At 44.1% G+C, this 25,762-nt stretch overlaps 1 protein-coding gene across 2 annotated transcripts; it reads left to right on the plus strand.

Moving 5' to 3' along the window:
- The first annotated feature begins 15,930 nt into the window (after positions 1 to 15,930).
- LOC135899731 (uncharacterized) lies at positions 15,931 to 24,779 on the plus strand. 2 transcript variants are annotated; one of them, XR_011514491.1, is made up of 5 exons: positions 15,931 to 16,127; positions 18,388 to 18,524; positions 19,486 to 19,554; positions 20,616 to 20,696; positions 22,978 to 24,779. XR_011514491.1 is itself a non-coding variant. In XM_065429057.2 (5 exons), the coding sequence occupies exons 2-5, from the start codon at positions 18,472 to 18,474 to the stop codon at positions 23,481 to 23,483; spliced, it is 705 nt and encodes a 234-aa protein (XP_065285129.1). In that variant the 5' UTR covers positions 15,935 to 16,127; positions 18,388 to 18,471; the 3' UTR covers positions 23,484 to 24,779. The 2 variants fall into 2 exon arrangements, 1 of the variants encoding a protein (XP_065285129.1); XM_065429057.2 differs by having other exon boundaries at positions 15,935 to 16,127; positions 18,388 to 18,520.
- Positions 24,780 to 25,762: the final 983 nt, after the last annotated feature.

Raw genomic sequence — 25,762 nt, forward strand, 5'->3', positions numbered from 1 at the left:
CTTGAACTATCTCATCCATATTAGTAATGATATTGCCGGCTTTGTCTCTTAACGCATGCATCTGATTCTTGCCAATTCCTAGTTTCTTCTTCACTGCTTTTAGGCTTCCTCCGTTCCTGAATGCATGTTCAATTCTATCCATATCATACTTCCTTATGTCAGCTGTCTTACGCTTGTTGATTAACTTCGAAAGTTCTGCCAGTTCTATTCTAGCTTTAGGGTTAGAGGCTTTCATACATTGGCGTTTCTTGATCAGATCTTTCGTCTCCTGCGATAGCTTACTGGTATCCTGTCTTACGGAGTTACCACCGACTTCTCTTGTACACTCCTTAATGATGCCCATCAGATTGTCGTTCATATCTTGAACACTAAGATCCTCTTACTGAGTTAAAGCCGAATACCTGTTCTGTAGCTTGATCCGGAATTCTTCTATTTTCCCTCTTGTCACTAACTCATTGATCGGCTTCTTATGCGCCAGTTTCTTCCATTCCCTCCTCAAGTCTAGGCTAATTCGCCATCTTGCCATTTAATGGTCGCTGCAGCGCACCTTGCTGAGGATGTCCACATATTGTATGATGCAGGATTAGCCCAGAGTATGAAGTCTATTTTATTTCTAGTCTCGCCGTTCGGGCTCCTCCACGTTCACTTTCGGTTATGCCGCTTGCGGAAGGAGGCATTCGTTACCCGCAAATTGTTCCGTTCTGCAAACTCTACTAATAAATCTCCCCTGCTATTCCTAGACCCTATGCTTTATTCCCCCGCTGACTTGTCTCCAGCCTGCTTCTTGCCTACCCAGGCATTGAAGTGGTCCATAAGCATAGTGTCTTTTGTTTTGACTTTACCAATCGCCGATTCCGCGTCTTCATACTTCGACTTCCTGGTCATCATGACTGTATTTAGGGGCGTAGGCCAGTACGACCTTCAATTTCTACCTCTTATTAAGTTTCGCAAAAAGACCTGCCACCTTCTCGTTAATGCTATAGAATTCCTGTATGTTACCAGCTATATCCTTGTTAATCAGAAATCCGACTCCTAGTTCTTGTCCGTCCGCTAAGCGCCGGTAGCACAGGACGTGCCCGCTTTTTATCACTGTATATATGCTGCATTCGTTCTCCTAACTTCACTGAGCCCTATTATATTCCATTTAATGCCTGCTAATTGCTCCAATAGCACTTCTAGACTCGCCTCACTAGATAACGTTCTAGCGTTAAACGTTGCCTGGTTCAGATTTCAATGGCGGCCTGTCCTGATCCAGAGATTCTTACATCGTTAGTAGTTGTCCTTAGTAGTAGCTTTCAATTGACCTTATTCAACACTAACTGGAATGACTGATAGTGCCGCATGGGATACCTGTGGCTACGAAGGGAACCTGAAGCGATAACTGTGCATTGGTCTTCGATTTGGTGCGCAAAGAAATTGAAATTCCAATGCATTACTGCACCAGGATGATCGTTCACTGCCCGTGCAAAGGCTACAAGAACTCCGTTGCTCACTTAACAGTTTTAAAGCGAATATTTCTATGTCTCACTGATTCGTCCGTGAGCGCCGAAGACACACTGCGGGAAAGCCAACTTACAGATCTGCGTAGAATACCACCATTTTCAATCACAGTGCCGCGCCGTGCCGCGGCAGTGACTGTCCCGACTGGCCGGCGAGTCAGTGCCTGATAAACGGCGCGAAGTGACAGTGTCAGCAAGAGTAGCGCATGCGCACAAAGTTCACTGGAAGCGCAAGTTGCGTATGCTGGGCATGACACCACCCCTGTCGCGATTGACTGAGCTTCCCTGCTTATCGGAGAGAGCAAGAGCGCGTGAACACGGGCTCTTTCTCGGATCTGCACAAAAAGTCAGAAAAAGAAACCAAAGCCCCCTTTTTCAAAGAAAGAGGGTTGAACGACACGCTACCCAAACGAAATCTACAGATCTGCATTTCATTACGCGTGTCACACAATGCATTTCAAGCCGTCATCATGGGTAGGGCGTGGGTGCAGCACATGGCAGAAGAAGAGAATGTCGTACGCGAACGCAAGTGTAGAGTCATCCGTGAAAGTGCGAGTGTGCGCGTGTAATCGACGGCTACATGATCTAAAATAAACGCTGTCCAACGTAAAGAAATGTCTGCTCATTCGAGTTCGACGTTCAAAAAGTACAATCCTAAACAAGCCATTAAATCCACGTGCATAGCATCGGGTCGCTCAGCATTTCTTGTGTTCGTTGCCTGGACATTGGCTTTGGACTTTGACTTTGATTCAGTTTGCATTGGGGGAAAGCTTCGCGTTCAACCGCCTTTCTTTAAGAAAGGGGCGTTGATTTTCTTGAAAACACCTTGCTTATGCGAGTTCTCTTGAATGCGTTCACTCGTTCAATCATCCGCCACCATCTGTCCTTCCTCTCTCTCAACTCTTTGTTCCCTTTTTAACGCGAAAGCGTTAAGGACCCTGTGTCTCAGAAAAGTGGGAGCCGGATGTCGTTTCGACAAAAAGATTTTCGAACCACTCATACCCATGTTCTCCTTGTGGCGCAAGGAAGCTACTGAAATAATTGAATTTCTGAAGCTAAAATACGTAGAAAAATTGTAACGTACGACTTACATACAACATAAAGAAATGATAACGTCGGATTGTATTTTGACTATACGAGCAAACATAATCTGTTACGCGAAAACTCAAAGAAACCCTTTTTCTAGCATTTCTACCATACATAGACCGGCCACGGCGTCCGACATTTTCTTGGCGCAGGCGCGTGAATATCTTAGGGGCCATGGAGTGGCGCGTCCAGTTCCTTGCAAAACCTCCAGATGGAGATCGCCTCCGCTGCATCGCTAATTATCGCATCGCGGTCCGTGCAAGAGGCCGCGTTTCTACCAGCAAACCGGCCTTCGGGCGTAGCGTTCGCGGCCAGCGTTTCCGCGTCCACGTTACGGTTACATACACTGCAGTTGCCGGCAAGCGTGGGAAGCAGTTAGGGATCTTTGAATGCTATCGCGTTCCAATCTTAATGGTGATGCTTCACCGTCCTCCATTTTTTAAAGCTTGCTTGCTTGCATAGTTCAAGAAGCTGTTTCGTACGCATCTGGCCTCTAATTCCGAATGCGTTCTCATGATGACGCCATCTAGGAAGGCTGCAGGGAAGAAATAGTTTACGAGTTTACGATTTCAAGTATATAGTTTCATACAATATTTGCTAGAGGGAACTGTGGCATTATCGTCTGCGGGTGCTGCAAGCAGGGCATGTCAACCATTATGGGATTGATGGTGAGTACGTGGATTTGCCTCAACTTCGTTCTTTTGACTTCGAGCGGCTTTTTGACTTGGCAAACTCATTTTGTTCAACAATGTATGGTGTTACAGACAATTTAAGAAGCGTTAATAGAATTGTCCGAGCACAGGATTTCAACGCAGGATATCTAGCACACAAGTCTGACATTTAACCATTACGCTACCGAAGCATGCGTTGACAGGCAACATGGAGCACTTTTCTCGCGAGAAAGCCGGTGCGTTGAAACGTTTGGGGCGTTTCATATATATATACATATATATGTATATATGACATATGCTTCATCAGCCAATCACACCCAGAATGATTCACCTGAAGTTGAGTCTACCTCTTTTTTCTTCCCACAATCATCGCCATATCTGTTGCGTAGCTTTCATATTTTTAAAGGGACACTAAAGGGAAACAATAAATCAGTTTAGACTAATAAAGCATTGTTTGAGAAACCTGCAGGTAGTCATTTCAAGAAAATAGTTTTAATATTAGATGAGAAAATGAAGGTCCAAGTATCAGTATTTAAATTTCGCGCCGAAACGCCAGCGCCGGTACGTCAGCGTGACGTCAGGGATTCCAAAGTTTGTTTTCGCATTTGGGCCGCGTTGGCTGAATAAAGGTTCCCGAAACTTGGCATGTTTAATATTTGGTTCCTTTAGAACACAATGTAGTCAATCTGTACCGCTATATATAATTAGTGGGTCCTAGAAGATGCCATCAAAATCCAAGACGTCACCGCCCCCAGGTGCGGGAACTCAAGTAGGCGTCGCCACCCGCATTTCGTTCTTGTGCTTTTTCTGGCTTATCAAACGTCTTATCGTTGTAAGAGTGGGGTTTTTGGTGTTGTAGAACGGGGATTTACTGATGCAGAAGAAATCACTTTTCACTTTAGTGTCCCTTTAACGTTGAGCACCCGGTAGACACATTCAGGTCACGCATGACGTGAGCGTATCACCGTGACTTAACGTCCCTGACAAGAAAGTAATGAGCGCAGGCTCGTGAATAAAAAAGTCTAAGCAAGATTGACCCATATAATAGTTAGGAGACGAGGCAAGCGTAAAACGTAGGAAACTTTTCTTAGATTTAGTGGTCGCCGTTTGCATGCATGTACGACACTGAAGGAAGGGGTAAGAGAAACGTTACATGGCGGGCCTATGCAAATATCATGAAATTAGTGGGTGACTAAAGAAAATCTTAAGAAGCTCTGCCGCCTCTCAGTGTGAACTAATTAGTAACGGTTTGTTCCCTGTAACCATTAGAATCTCTCGCAAAATGTGCAGCCTGGCTCATATCCGGGGAGAGCACGCGAAACCAAGCTTCATGTCACCCTTCAGGAATGAGCGTTTTATGCGAAGCATACTAGCCGCACAACCACGCTCTTCCTTGCTGCGCCGCGCGCGGCCGCGTAGCTACCGTATGACGTCATAACAGCTCAAAAGTGGAGGCTCAACTCGTGCGCTCGCTTGCGGCCGCGTAGCTACATAGCCGGGTCTCAGCTCGTGCGCTCGCCTGCGGTCGCACAGATGGTACTGCGACCTAACTCTCGCTCCTCCCGCTAGGGCACTGACGTCACAACAGCTGCAAGCCGGGCTCAACTCTTGCGCTCGCCTGCGGTGGCACAGCCGGTGCTGCGGCCTAACTCCCGTTCCTCCCGCTAGGGCACTGGCGTCATAACAGCTGTATAAAACAGCGCCACGCTCTCGTCGAGGCCAGTTGTATTGGCGGCGAGGAGTTACGGAGTCGCCCTCTATCGGAAGCGCCTCGCTGGCGTAGTATGAGGGATCACGTGGCGCGCTCCTCGTAGGTTTTGCTGTCAGCGCTCACTGAAAACACCACGCGTGAGCTCTCCCGGACATTTCTGTGAGTACTTTCGAAACGAGAGAAGTTTCTTACTGTCTAAATAATAATCTTGGGCAAACTGAAAACACACAATCGTTTACAGCCGCTATCTCTTTACCGAATACGTACAGTGAACGCCACTGCGCGCGGTCGCCGCGATGGAGTCTCCCGAACCGGCTTCTTGCGTGAAAGGTAGGTAAACGCTGAGAGCAAACTATGTGAAATATGTTCTTATAGTGTTTGTATAACTAAATGGAGCGTAATAGAATGAAGCCTCAATGCAGCGATCGCGCAGATTCGCAGCGACCGACTGCGCGTCTGCATGCTTGTCCGCGCACTGTTTCGCTCTCTGCGCGCGCGCGTTTTCGCACCGTGCCATGAGCTTAAGGCCGCAGAATATGAGCATTTGACATACAAGCAACCATTGTTGCGTGGGCGCTATCAGAGCTGTTCAAAAATAATTTCATTGTAGAGACTTCGACGCCTACGGGACTGTGATGTGCCGTCGCGACGATTCAATCTTTTTTTCTTCTAAATTCTTTGTCCTTTCAATACTATTTCTCTAGTTGCGTCGCACTGTATGTTTATCGGCGTTCTCAGCGTGCAATTTCCCGCTGCTCCTTTTTTTGTAATCCAGCGCATTAATTCATAACACAAACATGACCATATGCCATGCTTTCTTTAAATGTGCTTCTTACCGCTGCCTTTCCACTCCACTGAACTTGCCAGTATCTATAGTATCGACAAGTTCATAGACTAAACCGTCATGACATTAGTCGGGCAGCGGACTCGGGCGAGCGTCTCAGTGCGCGTTTCCAGAACATCGCAGGCCCGGCGCCGTAGCAGAAATCTTCCTTGCGTCTGTGCTTGCTGCATACCCGAGTTGTAGCCGATGTCTGTTTGCCGGTTTTATGTTTCGCGAGCCAAGCTTCACACAGCTTCTTGTCCTGCGGCTACGTGCGAATAAGGTTGACACCGGCCTCCGTTACGTGCGTCCGGCTCTGCGGCACGTCGAGCAGTAGCCTACCATGTCGCGCGCCTTCAAAGGCAGCCACTACCTATTGTAGTGCTTTCAAGCGTTGTAGAGGAGACACTCGAAGCGTGAAAATTTCGCCACTAAATGAAAACCGCAGCGTACGAGGGAATTTAAGCTCGTTTTCAGCTCGCTTCGGCGCGCCCGAAGCAGACGACGTGGCCGCTATGCCCACGTGATCCCTCCTAGCACGTCACGCCGACGGTGGCGCCAGCTTTTCCAGTGGTGGAGCTCGAGGCCAATAGCGCGATGGCGGGAAAGGAAAGGGCCGCTCGTCAGACCGCAAAGCGCAAGTTACAAAGAGCCACGGAAGCGGCCGAAGAACGAGAAGTTCGGCTTGCCAAGCGACGTGCACAGTACGCGGCTAAACAGCAGCGTTCCTCGAGTGTGTCTGTTGCGAGTGTATCTGGGAGTACGTCTACTCGCTCGGAGCGGCGAAATGCAACTAAAATAAAGGCTAGTATGCTTCACATCCTGGGCTTCACCTTAGCTAAGTCACAGCTATTTTTTTTTGTCCTTTTATTTTTGTAAACCTATTTCTTGCGTCAAGATCTAGAAAACGTACAGACAATAACCCTAATTTGAGCTCCCGATTCATCAACGTCCCACTGGCTGAACGGTATAGTGGTGACGGAAACGCGGGAACAAAGTTTCTTGGACAAAGGTCGTCCATTAAAACTTCATCGATGACCTCGCAATACGACGAGAAGGAAATATTTCCAGCAATCTAGATCTAGTTCATTTCAGAGCCGAGTATGCCGTTGATGGATAGAGTGTCATGGTGCTCTCTCAATTGCCATTGTTTTCAAAACTTCTTCGCGCCTCTTACCGCACATTCGTACGTTGAAACGAGTAGTTTTTATGGAAACTTTGCCCTTATAAAACAAGTGCGACGAGCCCCACTCGAGGACTTTCTTATTATTACTGCACTTATTGCACAAAATCGTTCCTTCGTTTATTTTTTGAGCCGAGAGAGCGGCTCCTTGTAGTTAGGCATTACCCTGGGGACTACTTAATTACAAACTCACCGTATGTATTTTAGAAATTCGTACTCCTTCCACAGTCACAGCCACCGTAGTCCTCCATAAAGAAAGCGACAAAATTCCAATAAAGAGAGGCGTCAGGCAGAGATGTATGATCTCTCCAATGCTATTCACAGCGTGTTTACAGGAGGTATTCAGAGACCTGGATTGGGAGGAATTGGGGATAAAAGTTAATGGAGCATACCTTAGTAACTTGCGATTCGCTGATGATATTGCCTTGCTTAGTAACTCAGGGGACCAATTGCAATTCATGCTCACTGACCTGGACAGGCAAAGCAGAAGGGTGGGTCTGAAAATTAATCTGCAGAAAACTAAAGTAATGTTTCACAGTCTCGGAAGGGAACAGCAGTTTACGATAGCTAGCGAGGCACTGGAATGGGTAAGGGAATACATCTACTTAGAGCAGGTAGTGACGGCGGATCCGGATCATGAGACGGAAATAATCAGAAGAATAAGAATGGGGTGGGGTGCGTTTGGCAGGCATTCTCAGATGATGAACAGTAGGTTGCCATGATCCCTCAAGAGAAAAGTGTATAATAGCTGTGTCTTACCAGTAATTACCTACGGGGCAGAAACCTGGAGGCTTACAAAAAGGGTTCAACTTAAATTGAGGACGACGCAACGAGCTATGGAAGGAAGAATGATAGGTGTAACGTTAAGGGATAAGAAAAGAGCAGATTGGGTGAGGGTACTGAACTGGTGAGGGTGAGGGAAATCAAGAAAAAGAAATGGGCATCGGCAGGACATGTAATGTGGAGGGAAGATAACTGATGGTCATTAAGGGTTACGGACTGGATTCCAAGAGAAGGGAAGCGTAGCGGGGGGGGAGGGGGGACGGCAAACAGTTAGGTGGGCGGATGAGATTAATAAGCTTGTAGGGACAACATGGCCACAAGTAGCACATGACCGGGGTAGTCGGAGAAGTATGGGAGAGGCCTTTGCCCTGCAGTGGGCGCAACCAGGCTGCTGCTGATGATGACTCCTTCCTCATGAAAGTCGGTAATTAAACGGGCTCTGGATTGCTCGGATATGCCTTTATTGCAAAGACCGCAATAAACCTACACACTTTAAACACTGCCTACATCACTCGTAACATGCCCGGTATTTCACCGAATAAAAATAATTTCTGAAAAATTATTTACTGATATTAGCCTAAAGGCAACAAAAGAGCATTGGGTAGGAGGGGAGTTACAAAATATGCAAACAGTGAAGACGTAAAAAGGAGCGAACAACATAAAAAAAACAGGAATGGGAACAATCGTTCACACAAGGAAAGACACATATTATACATTCTAAGAAAAAAGCGCACCACGCAGCGCAGAACAATAGAACTAAAATAAGCAACGTTATGAAATATCAAAACGACATTTGGAGTTGCTGCGCTTATATTTCACCGATGACACCAAAGAAACTTACTACGTACCTCATATAACAAATGAAGATAGGGAGAAAACAAACGTTCAGTTTGTATTTTTGAAAACTTCCTAATAGGCCAGAAAGGTTAACATTTCGTCACGCATTACATTCACCATGGCCCCTACTTCTACAAATGCAAGCTGGGTCTAATAGAGTGCTCTCGCGACACTCGGAAACGTAGCGTAAGTTGACCATAAAACGCCCTTCCAAGCATCTGTTATGAGCTTTTTTTTGCACAGGCTCTATGAGACCCCCAAGCGTTCAACTTAGCATACTAATTTGGCATTTTGATCCCCCTTCAAATTTAGCTTAATATATATCCTGTCGGTGGCACTTGTAGTTCAGCCAAGGAATAATTTGCGCAATATGAGGCAACTTGCGGCTGGACTGAGTGCAACTGGATGGGTATTCTCATGGAGTGATTGAGTATGACGCAAACAAACTAAGGCTGAAGGGAAGACGAGCTCGGTTGTTCTCGGAGAAGTGAATCTGCATGATTCCGTGGCACACCTTCTAGAAAGAGGTATGAAGTGTGACCCTGTGTGGCCGCACATGAGTCTGTCGCCGTGAAAAGACGCGTGGCGAAAAGACCTGACTAAGATGCGCAAGAGCGTTGTTCGCGTGAAGGAATGGACTGCCTGCCCAGAGACCCCCCAGGAAGTAGAGGAATGTCGTGCGGGGCGTGCAGTAGCATTTGTTGTGAAATTATTTAAAGACAAAAGGCTGACGCTTGTGCAAACGGACCGTGACAGTGGGTCATTCGTGCTTTCGAGCGGTATCTACGCTGAGAAAGCGAAACGAACAGTTTTCGAGAATTTCGTGAAGAGAAGTTTGGCCAGAGTAAAAAAAAAAAAAGGATCTGGCATATCTGTATGAAAGCAGCGCACTTAAAAAATTAGCAAAAGCAGATACTCTAAAGTCATTCATCATGGCAAAAACGCACAAACCGGTAATTGAGGCCCGTTGCAAGTAAAAAAGGAATCGTGGCAACAAAGTGTGAGCACTTTCTTGCTAGGAAAGCTGAGTCTGCTTAAGATTAGCCATCTTTTCCCTACAAAAATTTCATTGAGGTAACCGAGTTTTTGCAGAGCAACCAGAGCATAGGGTTAGCTCTTTCAGTGCACATTGAAGGTTTATTTTATTCGGTGTCATACGATGCCTTGATTGAATCAGTGAAGTCCTGTATCGATGAACATGGTATTCTTGACTGCCAAGATCCCATAGGCATGGACGTGGATCATTTTTTAACTTTCATAGAATTTTATCTATTTTATAGATTTATAGATTTTATTTACACTTTAGATTTTTTACATATATTTCATTTTACATTTGTGTCGCATGATCATCAGACCCTTTTTTAGCGACAGGGGATATGTATCGCATTCTGTGTTACTGCTGTTCCTTGCAATATTTTTCTTTCCCAAGTGCACAGGGCTCTATATATCCAGTCTTCACTATAGTTACAAGGTTTTAAAAGCTTTTACTTATGTTTACGACCTTTCAATTCTTCTAAAGAAACCGGATGACTTGACAAACAACTTAGCGGTGAATTATACCTCAGAGGCCTTTCGGCAACAAGGACGAGGCATTTTATTCAGGCATTAGCTGGCAGACAAACGACCACTGCGGTTTTTGGGTATAAAGATAAACCTCAATGATAATCATGTGTGCTGGCGGTATTCCCCATGGGCAAAGAAGAATTTCTTATCAGAAGGCTGAGCTCGCTCAAGAACCGTGAAGAGGGGATTCTTTGTTTGAAGGCCGCATCTCATGAGGTCTGTAGTCTCTTTGAAGAAGTGGAGCGCTTAAAAAGCCGTCGTGTTCCCTCTCTCGGTGTTGACTGCGGTGGCGAAAGCCTTCTGCAGAAGGTTAAAGGAGGCACGGCTCAAGTGCGAAGGGAGGAAGAACAACCGGAAGTGGTGCTTTTATTTGTAAGGTAACCCTGAAACTTAAGACGGTTGGGAGTAGGCAAGGTGTACGGATGGTGTTCGCGGCACCATACAAACTCGCAAAGTTGTGCCTTCGCATTCTTACCCAGATTCCTCGGTAAGAGTGCAAATGTAATTACTAGGGTAATAATAGAAGCGCAATACATAGCCGTGTATGATGACGCATGGGTCCGCAAACGTTCCATCGCATTATCAACAAAAGAATTAGAATTTTTCCACATGCCTTAAATGCTTACCACGAGTCTGCTGTTGGGACGCGTGTTTCTTTTTGCGTTTTTTATAGTGGAGCCGCCTTAGGTTAGTTTTCAGCGTTTCGTGATGTGCGCGAGCAAAAAGTATCATCACGTGGGCCGCGTGTGCCGGGGTATGAGCCATTGCTTAAGGGGCTATGAGCCTGTAGCAGGAATGGAAGGGGTGCGCCAACTGCGCCGTCTCGCGCGAAACCATCAAGCTGCGCCAACCTGCACTAAAACACTAATTTCTAATGAAGTTTCCAAATTTAGCGGTATGTGCTTGTTCAATGGCAAGCAAACAGCGTTGGTTAGCGCTTCGCCCTGCAGTCCAAGCATAAACAATCCGTTTCAGCATCGGCGTCTTTGGAGTGTGAGTGTGTTTGATGGGCATAATTGTAACTAGGTCACAAGAAAATGAAAACCGTTTTCTGCAATATAATGTATTACGAGGTGCGTACATGCGTACCAACTAAAGATGATTTGAACTGGTGAAAAGGCCGCGCCGAATGAATAAGGCCTTGCAGTCTGTTCGGTGTGTAGCTCCTCAGTTTCGTAATGCATTTTAGCGCTCGATTTTGCGCCCTACTGGTACATTTGAGCCGATTAATGGGCGAACGCCGTGCGTGTGACACTCTAAATGCATTTCGCATGTGCACCACGTCCGGTTGCCGTGATGTTAGCACGGCACACCGACCAACGACCTGCTTGCTTTCATGAAACTTCCTGGTCACAAATATCCATTGGCAGTCGCAATCGCCACTAAGATTTGCAATCGGGCACCGCTATCTTCTGCAGGGCCACATCACATAAAAGCAGCTTTTCTTGCCGTGACAGAGGGCAAAGCAAGGATGTAAAATTTTGTATGCAGTCAACCTTAGCAGCGAAATGTTGGTGCTAATTAAAAGTTCTGTGAAAACGCAAGCCTCCAAAATTGCGTTCGCGATAACGATGTTCACGATGCATTTTGCGCAGATAGAGTAAACAAATTTCAAGAAAGCTTCGTTTGGCGCATTAAATATCGGTTGTCGTTTTGCACTGGCTTCTGCGTGGCGCCTGTAGCGTAACCGCTATTAAGCCCGACAAATCTAGCTAATTCAAAATATTGGCGACGACGCATACCGGAAGGCCAATTAACATTTTTATCCCTTTATTATTTTGAAGAATATCGTAGAGCTTTTTCTCGGCAAGCGATGTGAAATGCTGGCAAACGTGCAATGACAATTACATCACTTCACACCTATTCTGCGGTAATCTGCTGTTTTCACTGGGGGTCGCCAAGAATTAAAAATTACCAGAGGTTGAATATATCTCGTTAATTGTGTACGAATATATTTCTTAGCTAAATTTACCTAATCGATGAGATGTGTGTGGAAAAGTTTTGTATGACGGTTACAAATGACCGATAATACAATTTAAGACAACCCGGGACTTGTGAAGACACTTTTAACGAGAAATAAAGCGCGTGACATAAATAAAAATTAAAAATAAACAGCTCCAGCCATGACAGCCCTTCTGAACGCCAAATATTATATCAACTTTCGCGCAAACTTCGTCGAATAGCTGTACTGGGTACGAGCGGCCGCTCTTTCTTCTTGACGCCTCAGTAGTTATTGTCGCGCATGCTCGGTCCCTACCAATCGCGAAGTAGCGCCCTCGTTTAACGGTTCGCTTTCCGAGCCGCTATATACAGTTGTGACCGTGCCTTAGGTTTCCACGTTTGTAATATACACAGTGCACTGATGATCACGTTTACGTCTGAGACCATACCCTTTATATTACTGGATCGGGGAGGCGTTGTCACGTGGATGTAAAAAAAGTTCACAGGCTTTTTTTTTTGCCGAAATAAAAGACCGGACATGTCCTAGCTCGGTATATGCGCTGTTATCGTTCATTTCTCGACGTATTCCACAAGCTTTGCATTGGCGCCTTATTAGGTAATGTAATAAATGTTAGTTCAATGAAATTAAATATCGGTTGCTTGTCCACAATAAAAAAAAGAAGAATAGAATTAACGTAAGCCTACAGCATAGAGTGGGCGCTGTTCGATGAAAGCACTCGTCTATTTTTTCTTAGCCGCAGTTAGTTGGCACATCCGGTATATAATTCAATGGTGGTTTCTGAGAAACCTGCATGGGTTTCCTTTGTAACAGTCGGGTGGATGACACCTTTTCCCTGTCATGAATTTTACTGGCCTTGCGGGCTTGTGCAGCACTGATCTGCTATATTCTAATAGTGTACTTCAGAGTCAAATATGGAACACCTTTTCTTCGTATGCCTGTATTTGACTCATACTGACCTTCACCAAGCTGCTCCAAAACGCGTATATACAGCTCCAAAAAGGACAATTCATGCTGCAAACCTGCTACAATGTACCAAATTTGCTAATCCTAAAGCTTCTCCAAAACTTCCCGGACCGCTTCCATTCCTGATGTAGGAAGCAAGACTCTATTAGCCCCGAGAACGAACACGAGCGGCGCTGCGAGCGCCGCTCGCGTGACGTCAGGGCACGGACTCGCGCCTGTCGTCTGCTACAGTTCGGGCGTTGTCCGTGCGCTTTCTGCGGTGTTTTCGTTTGTTCGCCCTCGTTTTCTCTGCTTGTATACTTATGGTGGTCGTCTCAAATATATTTTTACGACGTCTTCCTTTGCCAACATTTTTTCAAAGAGCTAATTTCTTAGACAACAATGCAGCTCTCGAAGGCAACGCTACAGTGCCAGCCGAAGCGACGCAGACCAGCCCATTGCGGGTTTTTCATACGCGCATAGACAATCGCAAAAGCATAGCCTATAGGAATCCAGTTATAATACCATACCTGCAGCGCTGCAACAAGTATGTCACAAAGTTGGCTATATATGACTTCTACAGCAGTCACGCTGATTTTATTCCGCTAAAACAGGTTTGCTCACGACGAGTAGTTCATGGTATAATATCGAATTTTTGCATTTCCTCACAGAAACGCTCGGCAGTAGCACGGGGACTTAACTAATACTGGAGCTTAGATTCTACACGCCTGACTTGCTTCTTTACCTGCTTGTCAACATTAGGTGGTTCTTCACGTGTTTATTTTTTTTTAAGCGGCGGAAACTTGAAGTAAAGTTAATGAAGGCTTACAGCTATTTACAGAGTACAATTAGGAATGTACCAATATATATTCCCTTTTCCGTGCTACACGTTCAACTCACCTCTTTAGAGAGCGTTTGTTAATGATTAATAATGTATGTTATGTTCCTCTTTTTTTGTCTATGTTACCTAGTGTATATCATTTATTTATTTCAATGCCGCAGTGTGTTTTGCATTGTTATTGTGGAAATATTTTACTGTTCTTTCATATATTGTATAACTGCAATGTTTTATGGCCACTATATAAATGTAATTTATATGGCGTTTGATGTGTTACCCCACGCAGCCATATTGTACCTAAGGGGGTGAGGTTACCTCAAGCCGCGTCTGTGCGGATTTTTTCCCTCATCCACCTCCATTTACCACTCCTCTGCACATGTGTGTGTGTAAATGGAAATTAATAAATCAAATCAAATCAAACTCACTTGAGAAATTTACTGGTGCTTGTTGCTTGAGGAATATACATGACGAATCTGTTTGGCGAACTGACACAGGCTGCTCGGCCCAATTTTTTTAGTGAAGCATGCCTGCTGGACCGCATAGCTGCAGCCAGAAAGACGTCGAAGCGTCAATGACTAGTAGTATGGGACATATTCAAGATATCGAAATTCCCCCGGTGGAGGGTCAGAAATCAAGTGAAAGTATATGCAAGGCTTGTGGTGCTTTCTTTATGAATGTTTGCGGCTGGATTGGAGCAAACTTAATTTAGCCTTAATTTATGTACCGACGAAGCGAATTGTTATCCGTTTGTATAATTAAATAACGCTGGATCGAGACATCGTGAGACAGAAGGTGCTTGAATTTTCCTTTTGTAGGCAATCTAAGCTGCGGTGTAGTAGCTCCAGAATACTTCAGCCATTCCAGTTGGCGCTGTAAAAAATGCTTTATGGTTTTAATTCGAAGTTGTAGTGAACTGATGGGTTTCGCGAACATAGCGTGCCTCGCCATACACTCTAAAAACTAGGAAGGGTATCGCAGGAGTGAAGCGGCCTGTTCACTCTTCAAAGCGTTGTTTTACTCTCACAAAATGTCGAGGAGAGTGAAATGCATTGTTCACTCTGTCACCAAGGAGAGAGTGAAATGTGCTTTTCACTCTCCCCTTCAGAGAGAGAGAGTAGAACTACTCTTGCGGCAATAGAGAACAAAACGTAGCGTAATCTTCTGCTTCAACTGTATAGGTGGCTGGCCCCGAACATGGCAATGTATCATTCATGCACGCTGAGCAAAGAACACATCGTTTTGCTTCTAAGATGATGATGCTGTGTGGTGTCTTGTGGCGCAAGGGCCAGGTGGGGCCAAAGAGCGTCATGACAAGTGGTAATGTTAACGATGTATTATGGAAGGTGTGACTTGGCCGTAAAGCGGCCTAAAAATAGTCGCTGTAAAGTGCGTAAAATCTACGTGCTATAAAATTATGGCGATGACTAATGACGAATACTATGAACATTAAAATCCATCGTAAAGGAATGATGCATTGTTTAAAATATGCGAGATGTTAAATTGCTTACAGCACTACTGCCTCGCCAGAGCCCTTGAACCACAAGGGCCTAGAGGCATGTGCTATTCAAAATAATTATCGCAGCGGCATCCTCTGAAGAGAGGAAGCGCTACGAACGTGTGGGGCTAATAACATGCAACACAACATCTTTCAAAAAACCTAGGACGGCGTTGATGTCAAAGAGTGGTTCTGGCCCAAGTAACATAACAGGATGAAGGGGGATGTGGTTCCCGTATGCTAAGAGAAAATGTTTTTTTTTCTTTCGGATTCGGCTTCCCGACACTCCAGTAGGACGTGGAGGACGGTCAGCCTCTCCCCGCATCTACCACTGGTTGGAGGCTCGTTTCCCGTGTGTAAGAAGTTATGTGTGCCAAAAGTGTGTCCTATTCTTAGACGGCAGAATAGGACATCTGCCCGGCGGGATTTTGTTCCAGGAGGCCAGAAACCTAATTGTGGCTTTATTACATGCAGTTGCTTCTAAGAGAACAGACCGCCGCAGTTCAAAGGAACGCGTAGCGAGCGCTCTACTTTTTCACTCGGTTTTGCTCCACCGCGCGCGCGCGCTCAAGATCGCGGAACAACACAGCGCCAGAGAAAGGTGATCCCTACAGCGAGCTGCACCGCCGCCGCGAAGGCCAGCCAAAGGAGATCGTATGTCAGCCATCTCGCGTCGCTACGAAAACACGACAGTCGTTCGTCATGCCTTGGATATAACAGCAAATAATCCACGGTAAGTGAATTCTAACTTAGGTGCACATTCTACGTATATGTCATGCTATCGCCAGGAAGTCGTCGCTGCGCTTAGCCGACGCGATTGACAAAGGACTAGGCATACGCGCTGTGTCTCTCCATGTCAATCGAAAAAGCCAGTCGTCGCGATAACTGCATGTGATTTTATCACGTTGCCGTTGTCCGTAAGAGTTTTAAAGATCGCAAACGCTGCCAGAACTATGGTATGTTCAATAAGACGCCAGGCGAGAGGACGCTTAAAATGGTTCGTTCACCAGCCCGTGATTCCGAGCCTATGCGGAGCGTGATTAGCGTGCGTTTTGTTTGTTTGAATTTATTCAGTTTAGCAGTCTACTGTGTACGGAACGCTGTTGAACTAAGGAATCACATAACAGAAGGCGTCATTTTGCTGGCAGCATGCTTTCTTTATAAATGAACCGCGCGCTTGACGGTGTCTCGCGCAGGGGGAAACTGCGACCACTGAAGTTACGTGCAGCACCAGTGCTAGTTAGAAACTTTGCCGCAGGCATTCAGCTGCATGCTGCAAGAGGTCAGTTGGGCGCGTTATCTTGAACTTACTGAAAACGCATGAGGAATCCATGTTTTATGCTGAAAAAAGTATGAACCCCATATAAGCGATCTTGCGCGCGGCAGCTACAAGCGACGCGATGGAGATGGCTGTCGCGTTCGCTCGTCGCCTACAAGTCGTACTCCGTGCGAGCGACGATATTGAGCGACGCCTCCCCGGTGTTGCCGGCATGAGGGCTGCAATCACGCGTGACGCGTGCTTTAGTAATTTACGTTGATGTATTTTACTAAAAAAGTAGCATAAAATATTTCCGGAGGTCTTGCCGTAGGTTCTTATCCTTGCACGTATAAAAATTGAATCATTTGCTCGTTCCGCGCTACAATCGGTAGTATTTGAGCGATGTATGTAGTACATCTAGTTCCGGCTTCGTGCTATAGGCTAGTCGCTCATAGCACTTTCGGGCAACGAGCGATGATTTCTAGATTTCCAGAACCAAGCCATCTGTTCAAGCGACGGCCCGTTTTGTCGCTCATCGCCGTCGCGCACTAAATCGCTCTCACAGTGTTTATCCCTAAGACTGAACTGTTTTTGCTCATGTATTAAAATGGTGTGGTTATAGGTAGGTCTGGCTTTGTCTCCTGTTGCGGTTTTCGTGCATGGTGCGAAACTGAAAGGATGCTTATGTCTACGAACTCGGTGAATTGTCGAGCAGCTAGTTATGCATCGGCATCGAATATAACGGCTGCTGTGTGGAATTACAATTACAAGGGCGCTTTGCATACGCTTATTGTTTTGGACATGCCTGTGCATTTGCTAATATGAGTTGGCGTGTCAGAGTTATGTCATATGAATAGCTAAATCAGCCTTCCTTTGGGGGTTACAAGCGTAATGTGTGCATTTTGCTACTGCATGGCAGATCAAAATGTGTTTATCGCTTTAATATTTTTAGTAGAGAAATAAAATATGAAAATAAAATGTTGCTTTAATTCCGTGTAACCAGTCTGTCGTACACAGAACAATAGGTTGGTGTAATAAACCAATAACTGCGGTTTAACTGCAACTTTTACATGCCTTCAAGAATCTAAAATGCTAGATTTCAAACTGCAGCAGTAGTCGGGTCTGTCAAAAATGAACTCCATTGTGCACCTCATACATGAAAATAAGTTCATGCTTTTTAGTAAGCTTAGATGCAGGCCGCAGTGAACTTTCTTGTTAGTATTGAAATGTGGGTAAGCTTGCCATAACAAGCCTCGTTGCCCTTTTTTATAGGAACATCCATATATCCATTGAACTGAAGGACAATATTTTCATCCCTACTGAGCATCATGTTTGCAGCTATAATCCTCAAATTATGGCTTCAGCAATGGCACAACCAGGGATGGTGCGGGGGGCACACTGGGCACGTGCTTAGGATGTGTCACAAATGGTGTTTGCGATACACCAGGCTCATGGCAGACCTATGATGTCTGAAAATGACCAATATTCTATTCATTAGCAGGAGTATTTTAACATTCGTGCCGAACGAGGATGAACTGTCCGTTATTTCTTTTTTGTGTAAATCTAAAATTGAAGTTAATTTAGCAGTTGACTGTTGCAGTCATTTGGATGTTTTGCATGCATTTCACTAAGAAGACTAAGAGCTAAGACTTTCTTTTATTGCCATGGCCTTGACTGTCTTGATGTTGTTTTGCACCATGCCCTTGTGTTGACTTTCGCATACGATTTTTTTCAGGCACCCGCTTTATATAACTCAAGAAGGCAGCTGCAAGGACACGAGGATGTGAAAGAGCCAGTGGAGCGTAGTGCAGAGGAGCCAATGCCAAAAAATCAAAATACATTGCCATGCAATTTGGACAAGAAAACTAGTATGTGGGTATATTGGGTGTACCATTTGACCAAATGTAACCAAAATCAAGATACAGTATGTTACACCAAGATGAAAATTTTCATGTGCTCCAGGCAGTCATCTTAACATGGTATACTTATGTCATGTCTCCGATTGGAAAGTCAAATCAAGTATGTTCTCTGGAGACAAACACATAGCAGCAAGTGTCATTGAAAAGTTAGAAATGTGTTTTAAAAAAGCTGATTAGTTCTGAGAAGTGACTGCTTTTTGTCTTGCCTCTCAACAGATACATCCATGTGATAAAAAAATAGTGGTACAATGAAATTGCGTATTTGCTTAGTGACATGATACATACTTGCAATGAGCACGGTGCCTGTGTTTACTATAAAAAGCAACAGCCCATGCTTGGTTAGGTTAGGCCCACTACAACATGCAGGCATGGGTGATTGGCACTTTTTTTTATTTCTGTGTCGTAAGGTTTATTGACGTGCGTATAAGTGCAATGGCACGCAGTATGGCTAGTACAAAAAGGGGTGGGGGAGGCAGATATATGTAGCTCACTTTACACGACACAGGGCAAAGGAAATCCGTGTTCAGCAACCATGTTAAATGCTATGTACGTAAATTTTACAACGCTACTCATTCGAAGTGCATACAGGTGCATACTGAAGAAAAGTTTTCCAGGGTACATAATTTAGTGCGTAATTTACACTAATTTTGTTCTAACAACTAGACATAATAATTTGAATATACTGCACGGAAAAACCTAGAGTGAATTAAATTGTGCGTCAGCTTCGTCTGTATAGATATAGTATTTCCTATGCATTAGGTTTTTCACGTAATGCATTACCAGTTGACAGCCTATCTTATGTGTACTCTGTTTACATTACAGTTGTTTATTAGTTTACTCATTTGTTTTGCAACTTATGAAATGCCGGTGTATATATATTTTCAACATTTGACATAACCCTGTATGTTTTGTAGGGACAACCCAGGACGTGCATTTCTCAGCACCCAGTCAACTGCCAGAAGTGACTCGAACACAGGCCACCAGTAAGTGGACATCAGTTGGAATTTCACATTATGCAGTTGGCTGCTGCCTTGTACTGAGGCTTTTTTTTTTAATCAGATGGTGGTGTCGTTCTAATGTACATTTTGACCACAAAGGTGCGATCATGTCTCACAGAGGCATATATGGTTGCTATTCTCTGCGAGGGACGTGTTCTCGTGTTCGTGAAGCAGTTGTGTTTGGCAGTATTGTCGCCCAATGAGTCAGATATAAACACTGTAACTCGCCACTGCTGGGAAGTAGTTGCGAGAAACACAATATATTATGACGCTGTAAAGTTATTTCATTAATTCGAAGGAAAATTTTGCAGCAGGAAAAAAAGGTTGCTCTTCCAGGTAAACATGTCTTTCTCACAAGTTATTTAACCAAACCGTGGATGCGTGAAATTCATGACTTATGAATAGATTTTATTTCATCCTTTAGTAATGCTTCCAAAAGAGACTAGAAATAGCATGTGACTACCTCTCCAATCAGCAGATCATACACTTACAGTCATAAGTGGTAGTTCCATGCAGTCTCGCACTCTATATAACCTTTCCTTTCAGCAGCATTGTAACTGGCGGCTGCGTTTTCAGAAGGAGGAGTGCACTTGGCATTGTATATGTATGTGTGAATTCGGTTTTCTTTGTATGTGTCGGCTCACTGACACAAACAGTGCAAAAATCAGTTGTACCATGAGGCTGATGACGCCTTCTGCTGCTAGAAATGCGGCACTTCATATTTTATAGTACTGCATGACATTTAAATTAAAGCTAGCACATAAGATGATCAAGAAAACTAACCGCTGTTATAACTGTTTTCCTCAAAGAAAGTTTGTCCTTTATGGACTGTGTTAATCTGAGCTCTCCACCGATGTTTCAGTAGTATCATCCCTTAGTGAGAGAGATTGGGGGCAATTAATCGTGTTAGTCTTTAAGTGGTGTCCTAATTATGTGTATTTGTTCCAACAAAGTTGTCTAGATTACTTTATTGTGTAGTGTAAAGCTTATGAAACCATCAGCAACTAGTGAGTTGCTAACATGCATGTGCATTTGTCACTATACAGGTGGCACTCGGCTGTACCACTGCAGTGCTGCGGAAATTGCCAGCACCAGCGGCTTTGCAACAGCTGTTTCACAGCATGTCGGTATGTGCTAATCTATAGTTTTGTTGGGATGAGTTAGTATTATAGACCACTGCTACTCTGTATTGTGACAGATCCATATGATAAGTGATGTAATGGGCACAGCGAAAACATGTGAATGTTTTACTATGCTACATAAAAAGGCTCTCCTTTTCGTCACTGGAGCAGGGGAGAAGAGCATGCAGGCACTCCTGAATGTACATATATTTCAAAACATGAGAGAGACATATATATATATATATATACACACACATACAATTAAACTAAAATCAGGGACATTCTATCTTTCATTTCGAATTGACTTGTACAGCGCAAAAATACAACACAGACCACAGAGAAGCCCGCATGTTAACAGGTATGATACACACAATAATTCAACAGGTTTGATACTTCAGGTGTGCTATTTTATGCAAGGGGGAAGGGAAAGGGGATAAAACCAGAAAAAAGAGTGGAGTGGAAAATAAAGTAATCGTGCCAAAAAGCATGAGAAACATTGTGCAGCCAGGATTGCCAGCAGGACATCTAAAAAGCACTGATAAAATTACATACAGGGCAACCTTACGTATTGTTTGTTTCAATAAACTCAGATCACATGCAGCCATTACTGCAATCAAGTTGTTTCCTTATGTCATGAGGGAATGATGCGGGCCCAAAAAACTGTTTAGAGCTGAAGGATTATGTTCCATGCTTGCCTCATTACCTGCTTTTTATCATATTATCAGCTGCTTATGTTGGGGACAAAAAGTAAGAGTACGAGCTTTTTCCTAATTCGCCATTCCACACAGCATGTCTTTGTGACTATATGTACATGCAGATGATCCATAGATGAAAAATATTCAGTACAGTAGAATCTCATTACAAGATACACTTGGTTGTAAGAGACATCTGAAAAAGGTTTGGTTGGTTTGACACATTAACAACACTGTACACAAGAGTCACCTTTGTTACTAACGACTTTTTAAGTATTCACTACTTCGAAGGGACAAAACCCAGACACATTCACTTCATGCACCTTGTGTGCTCCGAAGGGCGTAAAGATCACTCAATCCTCACACAGGTCAAGTGTGCATGTCTCTTTAGCATGAACTAGAAAAGGAGGGCAACGAGGACAGTGCAGGGCAGAAAGTGTCGACAGTTGAAGCTGACGAGCGTCTAAGAGCACCTCAAAGGCACTGCGAGCAACAAGGCTTGCAAAGTGAAGTGTTTAACTTCCAGAAGTTAGGGAGGAAGCTAACACAATCTACAGTCACTAAAAAGCTGTGAATGTCTTCTTTAAAGGGCCCCTAAACCACCGAGGTTGAAATTCAGTTGCGGTGTTGCAGTTGTACATGTTAAGGCAACGAACACGTAGCCACGAGAATTTTTCAAAACGGTGCAGTAATAGTGGAGCTACGTGTTTGATTATCGAAAAGTAGTCCCCGCTCATTTTACTCTTTCATCTGGTACACGCCATCTGGACAGTATCGTCTTTTCCTCGCCTAGTACACCTCCAAATGTTACGGGACAGGCCATCACCAACGAGCTCTGTTGCTGCCGCGCAGGCCTGTCATCCTGCGAGGGGTGGCGCTAATGACCTTGCCAATACAATGGAACTGTATGGTGACTCTAGTTGAAGAGCCTCATAGGGAGACCCTTCCGTTGGCATTTCTGTTCTTTGCCCCCATTGGCTGCCCACAATGGCATCGCGAGCAACGCGACGAGGAAGGAGTGTGTATTTGCTTGCAGGCCTCGCCGGCAGTCGTACACTTTCGTTCGACCAATCGACAGCACTGGAAACTGGTGACATCATCAGAGACAGCCTGATGATGTCAGGACAAACTGGGGGGTGCAGGATAGGTCCAGACAGGCGCATGGGGTCGTTTTCGTCATATTGTGGCGTTTGGCGTCGTCAATTGTGACGCCATTGTGATTTTGATGCGCATGTTTACTTGAAATGTTCAAAAAATGTCAATTGGTTTAGGGGCCCTTCAAGCCACCCTGAGCAATTATTCCTTCAGATATATCTAAACATACTTTAGTGATGATGCATAATAAGCTGACCTAGTCTGGCTCCTCAGTGTTTTAAAATTTTTGGTTTCGAGAGACATGTTTCCCGTGCCTCTTGAGTATCTCTTCTAATGAGGCTTAACTGTAATGTACGCACACAATTGTGTAACTCCTCCTGCAAGTATTATTCCTTAAGCCTGGTCACTGATGTGCAAAGCTTGTGGTTAAGTTTTGATGTCCGTACTTCTTAGAGCTATGTTTATTAATTCAGGCTGTTCTTATTGGTTCTTCGATGCAGGAGACAATGCCTACGAAATTATTGGCCCTGATGACGAGAGCTCTCAAGGGGCAAACGACATCTCTGTTGCAGAAGTGAGCCCGATACCACCTGAAGTTACCATGACAGGTGGCACAGCAGCAATAGATACAGAGACGGCCATGTATACTGCAGCTGCAACAGTGTACGAGGCAAGCAGCAGTGTGTCAGCATCAGCAGCAGTGTCAGAAGGAACCGCACCAGGCCTGGTAGAGCAACATGTGTGCTATCATTGTGACTTTTTTTGTAGTGCATTTGCTCAACATACAAAAGCTTTTCACCATGACTGTGAGCCAGTGTTCTTGTGCAGCAAGTGCGAGACTAAGTTAGGTGTTATAACACAGTACAAGCATCACTTTAAAATATGCAAACATATTACAGTTGTTGCCTCCCCAGCCAGCCCACATAGCGACAACAACGTGGAACACATGGTGGGACACACCTCTTCCCCATTAGAAGATAGTAGAGACTGTCAGTGTTGTTGCTAGATTAACTGGTCTTTGTAGGCAACTAGAAGGACAACACAGGTGTCATAAGATTGTTGTTTATGTTGTTGTTGAAGAGGTAAAAAAGAAGTTTGATGCAGCTGAAGTGCCAACTGATATTGAGCAAATCAAAAACAACCACCTGAGAAAGCAACACTATTGAAATTTGGGTATCTATGTGCCACCAACTCTGGTAAAGATGGCATGGGACAGAAGTGTGATGAAAATCACACAGACACTGCTGTTCCATCACTGGTCACAGTGAGCACTGACTTGTAGGGCAAGAGAGTCAACTGAAACGAACATTATGGCATAGTGTCATGCTCCCATGTGACCACTTTCCATGTTATTTTGCATGATACAGCTCAACCTCCAGAAACGAGACTGCAACTTGTCTGTAAAAAGCTTTCACAAAAAATTATTCACAACACTATTAACACAGCAGTATTTTCTTTTTTTGTGGGTTCGAGGTTCCCGGGTGTCCATTAATGCAAAAATTGCGGAAAAAAAGAACATGTGTCGTACTTACACCTTTTTAACAAGTACGAGGGCGACAGAACTTTTCTAGTCATGCATCTTCATCATACTATCAAGTTTTTAAATGCCTTATAATTATTATTACCAGTTATATGTGAGTGCATTGTATGCATTTAGCAGGTGTAAAATCAGGTCAGTTGGATCAGATGCCTTATCTCCAAGAGAGCCCTATATTCAAGAAATTTGAATTAAAATAGGTATGTTACAGATGCAGTCTTTCAGCACTTTATTGCGTGTGGTTGAAGCATTGCTCAATGCTTTTGTGGATGGCAGTTTCAACCGGCACAGCACTTGCGCTTTGGTCACGTGTCTTCAAAGTGGTGTTTACCATTTGTGTTGATCTGTTTGTGTATTCATAGAGCAAGTTTTTAATTTATTTTTTCCGCATTCTTGTGCTTGCACTAAGCTTGTATAAGGCAGTTACAAAATGGGCGTCACTATAACGAACTGTTCTGTTGAGCTTACACTTGCAAATAATAGTGTTCAGATGGCCGCACTTCCATGTAGGTGCGCCGGTAGCTTTGGGTATGTTCTCATGTTTGTATAAATCTTATATAAGCTAGTTACAAATTGTATGTCACTAAGCATTGTGATAATCTTTAAAGAACTGCTTGGTTGGTTGTACACTTGTGAATTAGTATTGAGGCGGTGGTATTTCCATGTAGGCGCACTGCTATCTTTCTGTGTGCTCACTTGTTTGTATTAAGCATACAAGGGAGTTACAGCATGTACGTCACTAAGCGCTGTGATATTTTTAAAAACTGCTTTGTTGGTTTTACACCTGTGAGTAATAGTACTCGGGTGGCACTAGTCGTGTGTAGGTACACAGGGACCATTTGTATACATTATGCTCATGTAAAGCAGTTACAAAATGTATTTCACTAATCACTGTGATATTTTTTGAAGAATTGCTGTGATGGTTTTACACATGTGAATAATAGTGGTCAGGACACAGTACTTGCGATGTATAGTTGAATTTATACAGTGCCAAGACATGGGCTGTATACGTACCAAAAGAAATGTATGTCATTATATTGTTGTGATTATTACTGTTTGGATTTTATTAAAGTCTAATAACATTTTTTCTTGTATCTATTGAGGTATGGCAATTTGTCATGCAACCAAACTGAGGACCTGAACTTGTGTATACAAATAAACAGCTAAATTAAGAGTATACTGCTCATATTCTGCGAAACCAGTTTAAGAAATCTTGTACTACAATGCTGGAAAAATGACAGAACTGACAGGGATGTACAGAAAGAGTTCTGCACTGGCTGAAGGACTGCCCCACACTGGAGTTGGTAATGTTGCGTTTATTGGAGTAGAACAGTAAGTGCACTTCTATTAAAAATGTGACAGTCAATGCAGAAACATAAGGCAGACGAGCAGATGTGGCACATTTTTTTCAGGGCCCTCCATGCCTACTACTGCATTTCTAGTCTTCCTGTGCTCTTCGTATAAGCCCCTGTTCAGCCAAGGTTTTTACTCCATGACAGTTCTACTGGGTTCGTAGCAATATTGAAGAAAAAAATGCAATGGTTTTCAAGAACTTTCGAGGCCCCGACACAGTAACTTCAAGGACCTCGTGCGATTTGTTTTGTAGTTTGGACAGGCAATAACTTGTTCAACAACATCGTTAACTTTAATGCAAACAAAAGAAAACAAAACAAATCACATTTCACTGATTTCAAACATTTGAACGACTGCTAATTTGCCTTTCACCGCCAATCACTAAACGCACACAA

Source organism: Dermacentor albipictus, chromosome 5 (genome assembly GCF_038994185.2).
Source record: "Dermacentor albipictus isolate Rhodes 1998 colony chromosome 5, USDA_Dalb.pri_finalv2, whole genome shotgun sequence".
NCBI classification, from domain to species: domain Eukaryota; kingdom Metazoa; phylum Arthropoda; class Arachnida; order Ixodida; family Ixodidae; genus Dermacentor; species Dermacentor albipictus.

What these genes read in the sequence shown, in the direction of transcription:
- LOC135899731 (XM_065429057.2), top strand. Translation starts at nt 18,472, where the DNA reads ATGCCAAAAAATCAAAATACATTGCCATGCAATTTGGACAAGAAAACT. An exon ending in GACTCGAACACAGGCCACCA is followed by an intron (nt 19,555 to 20,615) that starts GTAAGTGGACAT and finishes GTCACTATACAG; the next exon opens with GTGGCACTCGGCTGTACCAC. An exon ending in AGCTGTTTCACAGCATGTCG is followed by an intron (nt 20,697 to 22,977) that starts GTATGTGCTAAT and finishes TCTTCGATGCAG; the next exon opens with GAGACAATGCCTACGAAATT.